At 36.4% G+C, this 15,048-nt stretch overlaps 1 protein-coding gene across 1 annotated transcript in view; it reads right to left on the bottom strand.

The window, feature by feature from the left end:
• Positions 1 to 7,102: 7,102 nt before the first annotated feature.
• Positions 7,103 to 15,048, bottom strand: part of LOC120777411 (fat-like cadherin-related tumor suppressor homolog) — an 84,096-nt gene continuing 76,150 nt past the window's right edge. Inside the window, exons 18-22 of the mRNA XM_040108710.1 lie at positions 14,743 to 15,006; positions 14,457 to 14,645; positions 7,835 to 7,864; positions 7,586 to 7,720; positions 7,103 to 7,452 (exon numbers count right to left, since the gene is read on the bottom strand). Of these exons, the coding sequence (XP_039964644.1) occupies positions 7,307 to 7,452; positions 7,586 to 7,720; positions 7,835 to 7,864; positions 14,457 to 14,645; positions 14,743 to 15,006 (764 nt within the window). The 3' untranslated portion in view covers positions 7,103 to 7,306. The remainder of the gene's footprint in view (positions 7,453 to 7,585; positions 7,721 to 7,834; positions 7,865 to 14,456; positions 14,646 to 14,742; positions 15,007 to 15,048) is intronic.

Below are 15,048 nucleotides of genomic sequence, written 5' to 3'. Positions count from 1 at the left end.
GGATGGGCTTTTACCCGATAGTAAGTGGGCGTGTGTTATGATAGTGTGTCCAATCCTTAATCGAGTATATGTCTTCATTGCGCTAGTTGGAACTGCTGACGAGTAGATTATACGATTTCTGGCTGGGTTTATGACCGCGTAGTGATTGAGTAGAGTTGAAAATAATATAGGATTCATCATAGAGATCTCCTATAGTAGTAATCAAAGAGATCTCCTTTAGGAGTAATCATAGAGATCTCCTATAGCAGTAATCATAGAGATCTCCAATAGGAGGTTAAAAGGAGTACTCGCGTTCCAATGACATGCAATGTTAAAAGCGAGTATACAATTTTACTTGTATTTACACACGAGTATTAGGAGTAATAAGGAGTAAGGATATCTCCTAAAGGATTAATCCAGGAGGTCTCAAACGACCATCCTAAATACTACAAATCTAACAAATGTTCGCTGTCTCTGCTTTACTCTCATTATCTCTCTCTCTCTCCCGCACTTTATCTTTCTCTGTTGCTCTTCTCCTTCCGAGTTGCGTTAATCGTTCAACGATATTCCCCCTCCACTGAAGCGTTAAACGTTTAACGCAACCTTTTCCGTAGTCGTCTAAGAAGTTTCACTTCAATAATTTTAATTTTATTCCTCTTTAATTTTATTTTTTAATTTTTAAATAAATTAATATTTCAAATATAATTTATATTTATTTCGACTATTACAAAGTGAAGATGTGCCAAATGAACTTCGTTTCTTCAAAGAAAATTGATGACCTTCGTGAAATATGCATATTCGTTATCATTTTCATATATACACACATGGTCAAAAGATAAGTACATACGCCCGTGTAGCATTCAATGACTAATAAATTTTCTTTTATTCATGTTTAAAGAGAAATAATATCATATTTTATTTCATATATAACTTAAATAATAAAAATAAAGATATTTGTAATAATAGTTGAAATAGAAACTTAAATTTCTAGCAAATAATAAAAAGACTAAAATAATAAGTACATCAGGTATCTGTGAATGAAAAAATGTAATATTTTGAGTTTTCTGTCTTCTATTTGACTTTTATTTACTTCTTTCATCAGTATCTAGTATATCTGCCATTATTTTCAATTCCTTTTGAGATTCGTTTTGGCATACTGGAGATAAGTTTGCGGTACGTATCAATTGTGATCTCATACTAGGTTTTTTCAACAAAATTCTCTGATTTGATACTTATTTTGGAACGATTGCTTCCCAATCTGTTGCTTTAGCTCCCCCCAAAGGTTTTCAATTGGATTCAAGTCTGGAGATTGACATAGTCATATAAGAGAACTCACACCATTGTCCTGGAACCAATCTTTTACCAACGTCGAAGTATGATTAGGATCATTATCCTGCTGAAATTTGCATATTAGTGGCATACTTTCCTCAGTATATGGCAGCATCGTGTTTTCCAAGACATCTTTATATTGAAACCTATCCATGGCGCCTGAAATACGATGTACTGGTCCTACACCATACCACGAAAAGCAGCCCCAGACCATTATGTTGCCACCACCGTGTTTAACGATCTTTTTTGTAGATTGTGAATGCAATTCTTTGCCTTTGGGACGACGAACATTCCGTTAGGCATCATTTCCGAACAAATTAATTTTTGTTTCGTCGTTCCACAAGATATTGCGCCCACTTTTTCTGACCACTTGGGCTGGACCAATTTGCATAATTTTTCGCGAATTGTAATCTTATCTGTAATTTTCTTTTTGCAATAATCGTATTCTTCTGGCTATCCGGGTAGATAAATTAGCTCGATATAGTATTCGTCGAACCATTCGGGAAGATATTATGCTACCAATATCGGCTGATATTATCCTTGAAGATACCAATGGGTCCTTTTTACCAAGAGTGACGATATGGTTGTCCTATGTCTTTTTTGGTCAACCGCGAGTTTCAACATTCTTTTTCATCCTTAGGGCATTCTGCACGAAATACAATGAACGGCTTTGGCCCTCTTTTATAAGGATTAAGACGACGTCCTTTTCCTCCTCCCTGTAATGCTTTTTTCTACCCATATATAAATTTTTTTTAGTTTTTAAGGAGTCTTAAACATGGAGCTATAGAACCTAAGGAGCAAACCATTAAAATAAATCACTCGATTTGATGAAAATCTGAAAAAAATTAACAATGTACTTATTATTTTGACCACTTAGAAAACGAACATCAACAATCAATTGCCACGACCACTGCAAAGAGTGGATTCAGCATTTTCTTTTCACTATAAAAAGTACTACCATATCGAATTTAATAAAAATCAACCCATAGTTGTATTCGAGTACTTCACTAAATATTCAAAATTCAATCATGACTGCAGCCTAAAGGTATGTACTTATTATTTTGACCATATGTGTACCAATAGAATTTGTATGCCATATACATATACATATGTAGATTTGCTTTTGGATGTCTTTATATTTACTTTACTACACACTTTTACACTTCTCACTTCACAGTTTTACACTTTACACTTTATACTTCACTTTTTATTTTACGAGCACAGGGAGTTCTGTTCCAATCAAGATCACTTCTTGAACTGACCCTGCGAGGACATTGCGCTGAATTATATACGTACCCCTTTATTGCTCTACAAGTACCTAATGGTTTCTGAGTTTCTTCACTCTGTTCGCAGAATACGATCAGACCTCACTCAGTAACAGTTTCTATAGTCCTGTTACTATGCTTATTTGCGCATTTACATTCTATAGTACCGTAATACATGCCGCCAATGCGTCGCTACTTCAAACGACGCTGTGCCACATACAGTTACCTACAGAATATTAGCACTCCAACATACGCATTTACAGTGACATACAAAATACAAGCATAAGCGCTCCGTCATATATTATTTCTTTGGCACATTTGTCTGTATGTTTACGAAAACAAATGCAAGCCCTATACATATATTCATAATAACAAGTGTCGCACGCATCTTTCGCATGGCCGAAACTCACGCTATGTAAAAGAGTCAATGTGTCGAAACACTGACACAACGACAAAGCGTCACAACATTGTGTTGCTGGTAGAAAATCCGAGCTGTGCCAAAAGAAACTAACAAACAAACGCCGATTGTCACCGCTCCTTGCTGCTCGAACATCTTCGCCGACAAGCTAGCGTAAATATGTAAGCGTTAAACATTTAACGCAATCTTTTCCGAACTCGCATAAGAAGTATAACTTCAAAAAACCCCCAAAATTTATTAATTTTAAAACAAATAAACGTGTCGTAATTTAATTGAACTAGGTGTATGTAAACTTTATTGGTCCACTGTATATACTTAGTTGCCGCTGACTTATTCAAAAACCATAATTTGCATTTCAAGTTCAAAAATTCAACTATTTAAAATATGTGTTCCTCTGATTTATAATGAATTTTACACATACATATATTTTTAACTTTATATCCACTAACACATAACTAATTCAGCTGTCAAGGTCCACAGACCTTTAAAGCTAATTCACGCCCGGAACACATAGAGCGCGCCAGACTGCAAGCCAGGGATAATGGGATGCCCAACTTATTCCAGTGTGAGAGCGCCTCAAAATAAGCGTTTTTTATAACATTTTCCATTATGGCCAGATCGAACAAAATAAGAATTTTTGGGCATTTTAAATTAAAACACCCAACATTTATTACGATTGCAAATTATTATATATTGGACTTTTAATATATGACGTAACTACTTAAATCCTTTTTTATGATTTTATGGTATATTAAAACAACTGACTTTTGATCTTTCAATACTTAATAAGGTGAATTAAGCCTGTTAATTCTCAATTATCAAATGTTTTTAATCATTTGTAATTGAAAATTAATTCTATTATGCATCAAATTACAAAACGTTTCATGAAATATATTTAAGTTTCGCATTTTCTTTGATTTTCATTGTTTTAAATTTTTATTAGCGATCTTGAACAGCGGCAACAAATTCCTCCGTTCACATATATTTTTGGTATAATTTCAATTTGGCCGTCCCAGTCATTCCAATTGCAAAACGTCAAAACCTACCCAATCCAGTCAACTGTCAAAGTTCGGTACGTGAGCGGTTCTCACATTTCCAGTGACAGGAGAGTTGGGGATCTCTTTATCTCTGCTGCAAGCGATATCTATCAAATCTTAAAATTAATCTCGACCGAGTTAGCCAAAAATATTTTTACGTTCTCCGCGTCATGAACCTTCTCTATGATAAATGTTCTCTGACGTACGCTTATGTTCTAACGTTCATCGTTGTCGCGACTGTGCGCTGAACACATAGAGCGCGACAGACTGCAAACTACATGTGTCAAATATTAAAATACACACGTTCTTATGGACACTGTTATTTTGACAGCTGTACGACTACACGACTGCAGGCCGACAGTTGTCGTTCTCGCTAAGTTCAATATCCTCCTATATTTGCCAACGACAGTAGAGTTGACAGTAGAATGGAAGATAGAAAGAGGAGGTAGAGGGTGATGCCACTAATATGTAAAATGTAAAATTATTCACAGCTCTAACAAACTTGACGTTATTTTACAAATAAAAGCATAAAATAGCTCTATTATATCATTTGTAATAACAATTGATAATTTAAAACAGAAATATTTACCTATTTACTTATTTTTTGCATAAAAAATTTCATTTGAACAAAATATTAAAATTTCATTGAAGTGAAAGGTATTCGTATGGCCACAACGAAATTGTGTACATGCAAAATGGATAGCTTTGTTGTCTTGTGTACATGCCGGCCATTGTTATGTTGCTGCCTTCTTACGAATGTTCATGTAGTAAGATGCACAACGCCATTTTCAGTTCACTGTCGTGCTGCTGCAGTCTGTCGCTGCCATTGTGTTCACCACTTGTATGTTCCTGAAATGTTCCCTGCACAAATTTTTTTGTCATTATGAATGATTTATGAGATTATGCATTACATTTAGTTTTTTACGTTACTTAAAGACAATAAAATTAAGTTTTTTAAAGTCGAATTTTTTATAAAAGTACAAATATTTAAAAAAAAGTCTGGAAGCAAGAAAGTATTGGTTTGAACAGAGAATGTATAATATTTGCAAATTTTCTTTAGGCCCGTGCTCACTTACATCATACCGACGACTGATCTAAAATTAAGCCAAATACAAATGGAACTTGAATAGGAATGGGTTTTATGGACCGGCAACTTAGCAGAACACAAAATTATCTGGGGACTGTTTGCCGCAACAAGATGCTATGAAGTCGTCATACTATCTCTTGAATAAGTTTTTTTTACGAGTTTATTTAAGAGTTATGAATTCTATAACACATCAAAAATTAAGCTTGATTAATAACACACATTATACCTTGAAGGTGTCCATAAAACATATTCCAGCACACCAGTTATTATTTCCTAATTTTACGGTACTCTCATCGATTCCACCTAACCTAACATTTGTTAGCTGTCATTGGATAAGATTCTCCAACAATCGGCAGTCGTGCAAATTTTGATTTTAAGTTTGTAACGTGGCTTTCACCACCTTACAATAATTTACTTCAACACGGTACATCATTTACCCTCACCATACATCAACATAGAGCTTTCCACCATACTAGAACTATCCTGCACGTAGTAAACTTCACCTCACCGCATTGACCAAAGCTACGCACACAACTTACCTCACTACACTGACGAAAGCTGCGCTATGCTGCTATCAGGAATAATGGGATGCCCAACTTATTCCAGCGTGAGAGCGCCTCAAAATAAGCGTTTTTTATAACATTTTCCATTGTGGCCACATCGAACAAAATAAGAATTTTTGGGCATTTAAATTAAAACGCGCAACGTTTATTACGATTGCAAATTATTATATATTGGACTTTTAATATATGGCGAAACCACTTAAATACTTTTTTATGATTTTATGATATATTAAAACAACTGACTTTCGATCTTTCAATACTTAATAAGGTGAATTAAGCCTGTTAGTTGTCAATTAATGAATGTTTTTAATCATTTGTAATAGAAAATGATTTCTATTATGCATCAAATTACAAAACGTTTCTTGAAATATATTTAAATTTCGCATTTTCTTTGATTTTCATTGTTTTAAATTTTTAATAGCGATCTTGAACAGCGGCAACAAATTCCTCCGTTTACATATTTTTTTGGTAAGATTTCAATCTGGCCATCGCTCGTTTCCAATTGCTAAACGTCAAAACCTCCCAAATCCAGTCAACTGTCAAAGTTTAGGTGGTTTTGACGTTTAGCAATTGTTCTCTCACTTCCAGTGAGAGAGGAGTTGGGCATCCCATTATTCCTGGCTGCTATATAAGCAAGCACTTCACACCGAACGCGTGCCTTTTTCTCCAGCTCGCCAGCGAGGACGGTCGCCCAGCAATCGGCACCAATAGGCAGCGCGAAGCCAGAAGACCATCACCGCCGTATAAATCACCGTGCCGACTTCATCAAGCGCCAACGCCTGGCGCGCCAATCTCGCTCGCTTCCATCATCACCGCCGCATAAATCACCGTGCCGACTTCATCAAGCGTCAACGCCTGGCGCGCCAATCTCGCTCGCTTCCATCATCACCGCCGCATAAATCACCGTGCCGACTTCATCAAGCGTCAACGCCTGGCGCGCCAACTTCGCTCGCTTCCATCATCACCGCCGTATAAACCACCGTGCCAACTTCACCAAGCGTCAACGCCTGGCGCGCCAATTTCGCTCGCTCCCATCTGACTCGCGGTATAACTACACGCTGGTCTGACATAAGGGGGTGTGGATACATCGTTACGAGAGTAAACACTTTTCTTTGCTAAGGGTTCATGGGTCCCAAGGCTGACCCTGGAGCGGCTGAGCATACCTCAGCTATGGACGAAACCCCATTACAAGTTACTTGTTAAAATGTAGTCAGAAACCTCAATTAATAAAACGGGTGATACAGCGGTTTCATTTGGAACATCATCAATCATATTTTGGAAATAAAAGTTATCTTTTCATTTTAGAAATCTACTTTTTATAAAAAAGAATGGCAATGCAACGAATGAGAGCAGAATCAATCATGAAACATGCGTCACATGTCTACAATTGCGTTCCACTATTTGATTTTCATTCATATTCACCCTTATTCGTACTTGAGAAAAATATTTTAAAACTTCTCTAGAAATTAGTAGAGATTATAAAGTATAGAAAAAAATAGATTATTGATGAACTTTTAACCGCTATTTATTTTTCGGTATTTTTTTTCGTTTTTTTAAGTATGAAGTTCTTATAAAAATATTTCTTTTATACAATTAAATGTTTTTACGATCGAAGAATGTCCCTTTATCTATCTATTATTAACGTCTTTTGATGAGCTTGGTAAAAACTCCTCTAACTCGGAATCTTCAATTTCACATAAGTGAACCGAGAGGTCGCTATTTGATCCATTTTTCGAGTGAAGATTTCTAAACAGATACATTTCTTCCGATTTGTCTAAAAAAATACAAAGAAGATTCATAAAAAATTTGTCATATTTTTAATATTATAAATCAAATAAAAATAATTTCCTTTTACAATAAAAAGCAAATCCGTAAAAATTTTGTAAAATGCTGTTTTTTTTACTTACCACTTAACTTTCTTCTGGGTAGCATTTCGCTGGTGGCTTTCGAAAATACCTCAGTGCTTGAGCTTTCACCTTCAGTTTCACTGGGTACATTAAATGAAGGTAAATATGAATCTGGATGCCGTAAGTATGCATTACCTATTCAGAAAATATATAGGTATAAAGAAAGGATTACACAATTACGTACGTTAATATGTACATATTTTTATAAAAAGTGTCCGAAATAATAAAAAAATATTAATTTTCACTTACATGAGTTCATAGGATCATATGTTGAAGGCACTGTAAAATATGAATAGATCAATATTTAGAATAACATATATGTACATAAATAATTAATTACGGCCTTTAAAAAAATGCCTTTATTATGAAGGCACATACTTAATTGAAGTTGGTTGCTAAGATCTAATTGATTATTTTACCACTTTGAGAAGACAGTAAAAACAAACGAAACCGTTGTTAAAAATAAAAATATCGTAATAATATATTTTTAGATAGATGCTTTTATGAAAATTGAAATTCGCAGCGTAACTGATAAAAGGAATTTTTAAGGTAAATATGGTGCAAAGTTTTATAACGATATACAAGTATTCCTTGGTATTTTTTTGTATACTGGAAGGGAAAGAATCAGATGGAATTTAAAGTTCTCGTATTTTGGAAGTTGGCGTGGTTGTTAGCCGATTTGATTATTTTTGCAGTGCATGATAGGAATGGTTGCGTAACTTCACATACTACATTATGTTAAACTTGGTAGGGTAGATCCTGAGATATAGGATTTCAACTAAAAGTGTGCGGTGCCATGCCTATTAGCCAATTTTTACACTTCTATAACTCTCTTCCTCACCATCTTAGAAAATTCAGTGAGTTATCGCACTTTTAGTAGTTTTCAACACAACCGTTATACTACTGTGATCAAATTCAAAGGTGAATTTTGAATTTATACTTCGCTTGTTTTCCGAATCGGTAAAAGTTTTTTCTGTAAGTTGGTAGTTAGTCTATACTAAATTTCATGTCAAAATATTCATTGTGATAATAAAAGTGAATCTTCGATTTTTACTATGTCTGAATTTATTGAACAAAGAAGTGCGATAATGAACCATATCATACTGCATTGATTATTCGTGATCATTTCGCCACATTTTCAACTAATATCGTGCCGCAACCACGCATTCGCCTGATTTACCTTCGTGTAACTTCTCGCTATTCAGCAAATTCACTTGACCACTCCGAGAACACCGTTTGGACTCAATTGAAGATATAAAAGCTGAATCAAAGAAGGTTCTGACGGCCATCACGACAAGGATTTTTCCAGGGGCTATGATGACTGGAAAATTTGTTGGCATAAGTGTATTGCAGCGGGTGGGGATTACTTTGAAGGAGATGTAATGGATAAAATTCACCTTTCTTTCACTTTCTGGTACAGAAATCAATAAGCAAATAATATAACGGAATAATATTGTATTTTACACGAATTATGCAGGCCAATACTTCCCTCAGTCCCCATATACCTAATATTAAGATTTTCGAACTTCCGGATGACGTTGTAACACAATATCGGCCAATATGTAAGTTATCTCAATGAAAATGAAAGAGCTTGTTTTACACATAACAGGGTATCTCTGCGCGAAAAATAGATAAATTTGAGCGAAAACTTCCTAGCCCCTATACAACTAATATTATTAACCAGATCAGATTGAATTATGAATGTGACGCACCGTGTACATCCACACGCACACCATCATTTTTCTTACGAACTTCTGTACATTTCTCGTTTCTGCATGTGATAGTAGTATAGTAGTAATGCAATGCGATAAATCGACTTTTTGGAGATGTTCAATTCCATTTCAATAAATTTCAATGATAAGGCTGGAATTTCCGGTGATCACGGATTTTGATTGGACCACATGTTGATCGTCATTTATGTCTTCATGACCACTTTGAAAACGTTGAAATCACTCGTGCATTCTGCTACGGGATAGACAATCATCGCCATAAACTTGTTTCATCAACTGAAACGTTTCGGTAAAAGTTTTACCAAATTTAAAACAAAATTTAATGTTGGCTCTTTGTTCGCAACTCATTTTCGCACCGATAACACAAACATACTGACACTTAAAACGCAATAACTTCACTTCCAATCAATGAAATGACATGAAATTCTCACTACACAATGGATAAAGATAGCAGATTCTAACGAACCAGTCGACAAATATATGGCGCCACCAGGGGGCGCTAGATTCAAAAAGTCCTGTTTACTTTGGAACGAACCTTGTAAGTTAGGGGCACTACCATATTTAATCGATATTTCCCAATACCACTTACTATTAAAATGCCGCACACTAAACAAGAAATCATATAGAACAAAGTCAGCCGGATGTTTGCAAATATTTTTTAAATAGGGGATAGGACAAGTTTTCGTCCAACAAAAAGTTACAAAGTCGAAGTTCGAAAATCTTTATATTAGGTATATGGGGGCTAAGAGAAGTATTGGCCCGATTCAACCCATTTTTGACATTCAGACATACCGTTGTCAGAGAAGGATTATCCCTGAATTTCAATTATATATCTCACACATTGGCCGATATTTTCTATTAACATGTTGAGGACGGCGTGACCCACCGGTGGGTCACGCTGTTTTTGATTCAGAACTATTTTTTTTTTAATAAAATAGAACAAGTTCAAACAGCTATTCGAGAATGCTGTTTGCAACGTGCTCTACCGCTTCAATCATTTTGTTTTCTTACATTCTGTGCTTCAATTGCCGTTTGTTTTAAAAGCACGCGTCTTTGAAAGCTCGGATGGTAATTTTGTTGCTATACATATTCCGAAAATCATGTATTTCACAAGAACTAAAAGAAAGCTCGCTTCTCTCAACGCTCTAACTCTGCCATGCTACATCTGTCTTAGCTATTTACCGTTCTAGGAGTCGCCAGATGGAGCTGACTACTTAAAACTGCGCCGTCCTCAACGTGTTAAAAGTCAACTATAAGTATTTCGGTTTCTCTTTATTGGATTTGAAAAATTTTGGTCATAAGGTTACTTCATAGGAATTATTAGTGAAAAGTTGTATCCCGTTATATTAATTGCTTCATGATTTGTGTACTGGAAAGTGAAAGAATCAATAGAATTTAAAATTGTGCTATATGAAAAGTAGGTGTGGTTGTTGTTTGATTTCGTCCATTTTCGTACTATGACATAGATATATGAGAAGAATTAAAAACATAATTAATTTTGTCGAAATCGGTCGGTCGCGTCCCGAGATATAGGATTTTACCATAAAGTGGGCGATACTACGTCCATCGTCCAATTTTCACACCGGTTCCCATAAAGCCCTCTAATACTATTTCGGAGGAAAAATTGTATGTCTCTGGGGTATTTAGTTATTGATTTATTACACTTTTCAATAGTAACGGTACTATGCTATACTATGGGAAGTGATCGGGATTATCTTCCGATTTCATCAATTTTCTTATAACATTCGTACTGCGCGATTTAGGAGATATGTACATTAAACTTATTAGACGTCGATGACCACTTTTTTAAAAATTTTTGCCCATTGTGATGATATTTAGTGCTTAGTTATGGCATTTTATACATTTTCGGTTAATGGCAATTTGTAGGCATGGCAGTGCTTCGATTACACCCATCTAAGATCTCGTAGTTTTTTTTGCCAAGGAATGCGTGTACCAATTTACATCGATAAATCTAACTTTTTAGTAAAGTTACAGCTCGCACGGACGGACAGACAGATAGTCACGCGGATTTCAACTTTTCTCGTCATCCTGATCGTTTATATATACATATACATAACACTATATCTCTCTCTCTCTCTCTTAGTATTAGGTGATACGTACAACCGTTAGGTGAACAAAACTATGTATTATACTCTGTAGCAAGGTTGAAAGAGTATAAATTACGTGTCACGTTTTGTATCGGGTTAACCTAAACTACTGAGCCGAATTAAATAAAATTAGTACATTGTGCCCAGTTTGATCCAACTTAAAAGGTAGGATAGCTGGTATTTTCGATTAAAAAAAAAGTTTGCAATTGGAACTTTGATCCACGTATCTGGGGCTTGAATAGATTTGGTCCGAGGTGCACTATTCAGGCAAAGTCTTAACCCGATACATTCATTTGCATGCCGGCACGGGAAAGAATTGGATGGAACTTAAAATTAGGTTATATGGGAAGTAGACATGGTGTTACTCCGATTACATGGTTATATGGGAAGGTTAACACCCACTTGTATCCAATTTTACAGTGACAGTTGAAGTGCTTATGTGATTTGTCCTGAGTGAATTTGAATATTGTACTTTAAGTGGCTTGGGAGATATGTCCATTAAAACTCTTAGAAGTTGTGGCCACGCCCATTTAAAATAAAATTTAGGGGCAGCTGTGTCCTTTGCTAATGAGATCCGCTATGCCCAATTACAGTTTTATATCTTAATTTAGTGCTTAGTTATGGCACTTTATATTATATATTTTAGTTTAATGACGTTTGGTGAGCGTGGCAGTGCTTCGATTACACCCATCTACGAACTCGCTTTTTTTTACCAAGGAACACTTGTACCATGTTTCATTATCTTAACTTTTAGTTATCGCTTGCATTTATGGACGGACAGACAGACAGTCACTTGTATTTCAACCCGTCTTATGTTGTTGTTTTAACGGAAATCTAATCCCCGTTGGGATAGTAAATGTCATTTGTGTTGTCGTCGATGTCATCTAACGGTAGGCCCAAGAAACGTGCTGTTTCAACGGGGTCGGACCAAAGGGAGAAGGGTGTTAGATGGATGGGGTTTGTGGGGCATGCAAAGAGGTGGTCAGTATCATGCGGAGACTCGTTGCATGCAGAACATACGTCGGGTATGTCAGGGTCTATTCTGGATAAGTAAGAGTTTAACCTGCTACAGTATCCAGAACGAAGTTGCGCAAGGGTCACACGCGTTTCTCGCGGCAGCTGGAGCTCTTCGTCTGCGATGGGTGGTGGTTTAACTCCAAGAACGCCATTCACGGGAAGGGAGTCGGTGAAGGTGTTAATGGCTCCGCTGTGAATGGCGGTCAGTACCTGTCTGAAGTTAGTTGCGTCCGAAGTCCGGTCGGCGTACTGTACGACGTCGTCGACGTAATCCAGGAATGATTTGATGCTCCTAGGAGGCGGTTCCGCTCCAAGCAGATGACTGCAGGGGTGATTTCTGCGAAAGCATCCCAGCAGGAACTGCCTGGAGAGGAGTTCATTATGCTCCTTAACTGGGAGCATAAGCGTCTCACTGTGTAGGTGTTCAATGGGAGACATCAAAAGGCATCCTGTAGTGGTCCGGAGTGCAGTGTTCTGACAGGTCTGTAGTTTCCTCATCTGCGTACCACTGTATCCAGGCGACCATATGGGGGCTGCGTAGTTGAGGACCGGCAGGCCGATTGCCTTGTATGTTGCCAACAACGTTTCTTTGTCTTTTCCCCATGTGCTGCCGGCTAGCGACTTGAGGATTTTGTTGCGGCTCTGTACTTTGGCGATAATCGCGGTCGTATGAGGAGAGAAGGAGCATAGACTGTCGAATGTTACACCTAAAATATTAGGATTGTTGACAGTCGGAATTTTGACGCCGTCCACTGCAATGTTAAGCTCAAGTCTATACTCCTTCGTCCAGTTTGTGAATATGGTCGCTGTGGATTTGGTGGGGGAAAGTGTGAGATTTCGTGCAGTGAGGAAACGAGAAAGGTCGGAGAGGTAGCTGTTTACCTTCGAACACATGCCATCGATTCCATTGCCCGACGCCAATATCGTGCAGTCATCAGCGTACGAGGTTATGGAAACTCCTTCTGGTGGTTGTGGGAGTTTCGAGATGTCGAAGTTAAACAGTAGTGGGGAGAGGACACCACCCTGCGGAACCCCCTGTTTAATTCTTCTCAGTTTAGATGTTTTACCTCGAAATAGTACGGATGACTGGCGACCGCTCAGATAGTTCAAGGTCCACCTCTTTAGCCCTGGAGGGAGCGTAGTTGTTTCGATGTTTCGGCGATCTAACCCCGTTTGGATCGGTAAGTGTTAATTTGTGTTAACCCGTCTTATCATCCTGATCGTTCATATGCACATATACATATAACCCTATATCTAACTCGATTATTTTTAGATGATACAAACAACCGTTAGGTGATCAAAATTATTGTACTCTGTAGCAAAATGTTACAAGAGTACAAAAATATATTTCTAAACATAAGCATGTTTTCAAACTTTAAGAACCAAGAAAACAAAATAAAATTTGCAGTAAAATGCCAATGAAAAATTCATTATTTTTGCAATTAAATTAATCATTTTCAAAATTAAACTTCAAGTACAAATCTTTGGATTCTTATGTCGGAAATAACGTTTTCGTCTTCATTTATAAATATAAATATAATATTTTCATATATTAAGTCCACGTGTATAATAATATTTAATGTATTCGAAGGGTCGTAGAGAAAAAACCGGGACAGGAGGCTCTGATCTTTCAATTTATTATCTTATATCACTTATTTGAGAAAAATTAGTTTAATTTTACCATATGAATAGTATTAGCCAGTTTTGACCCTTGTTGTTACAAGAGTATAAAATATTAGGTCACACCTCGACTTAGGCATCCGTACTTGTTTACAGATAATTTTATAATCTACAATTCTCATCGAAAGGAATTTTTGGATATAGCTTCCCTTAGACAAACAATAATATATAATACTTATAATTGTCCTACATACCATACTACTAGTATTTGACGATTCTAAAATTGTGGTAATTGACAGAGGAGAATGAGGTTAAGAATAAAGTTTCTGAAACCCACTTTTTTCTTTACTTTTTATTATTCTCATGTAATTTTAGGTTACATAAATTTGTAATTACCTGGATTTGTAATGAAGTCTTCATTCTCAAAGTTAATTGGGGGGCTCAGTCTTGAAACATCATCATGATTTATAAGCGGCAGTTCGAAAGGTCGCATACAACTCTCTAACTCGGAGTCGATGCATTCGGATGTTAAGTCTTCATTTAAAGTCACAATATCTCGTGTAGGATCAACACCAATGCACGTATCTAATAATGTTAAAATTATTATAATAATTTGTTTATTAGTATCGATTTTTGTTTTCATAATTGTAAGTAGGTTTTCAAGACTTCAACTGGAACTTACTTTGCCCTGCATAGGTACGTCGTGGTTTAGACTCATTGCTATCATTACTATGGAAGCTCGACGAATCAGCAATTTCAGCACCAGGTACCTCAGTTATATCCGGCAATGGATTATGGCTCTTCCGCACCCAATCTGAACAATCCCAATGGTATTGCCCATGATTGGTCGTTGGATAATCCGAGTATGGTGAGTGGCAAACATTTGGCACTGTTACCTGCATAATTTTGCTACAACCGGTTTTTAAAGCTGTATAATCTAATTTTTCTAAAGAAACCAAAATGTTAAACATCATTTCAACAAATAGAA

Source organism: Bactrocera tryoni, chromosome 5, assembly GCF_016617805.1.
Source record: "Bactrocera tryoni isolate S06 chromosome 5, CSIRO_BtryS06_freeze2, whole genome shotgun sequence".
Lineage (NCBI taxonomy): Eukaryota > Metazoa > Arthropoda > Insecta > Diptera > Tephritidae > Bactrocera > Bactrocera tryoni.
The sequence above is the reverse complement of the archived record's forward strand: the minus strand, read 5'-3'. Positions and strand labels throughout refer to the sequence as shown.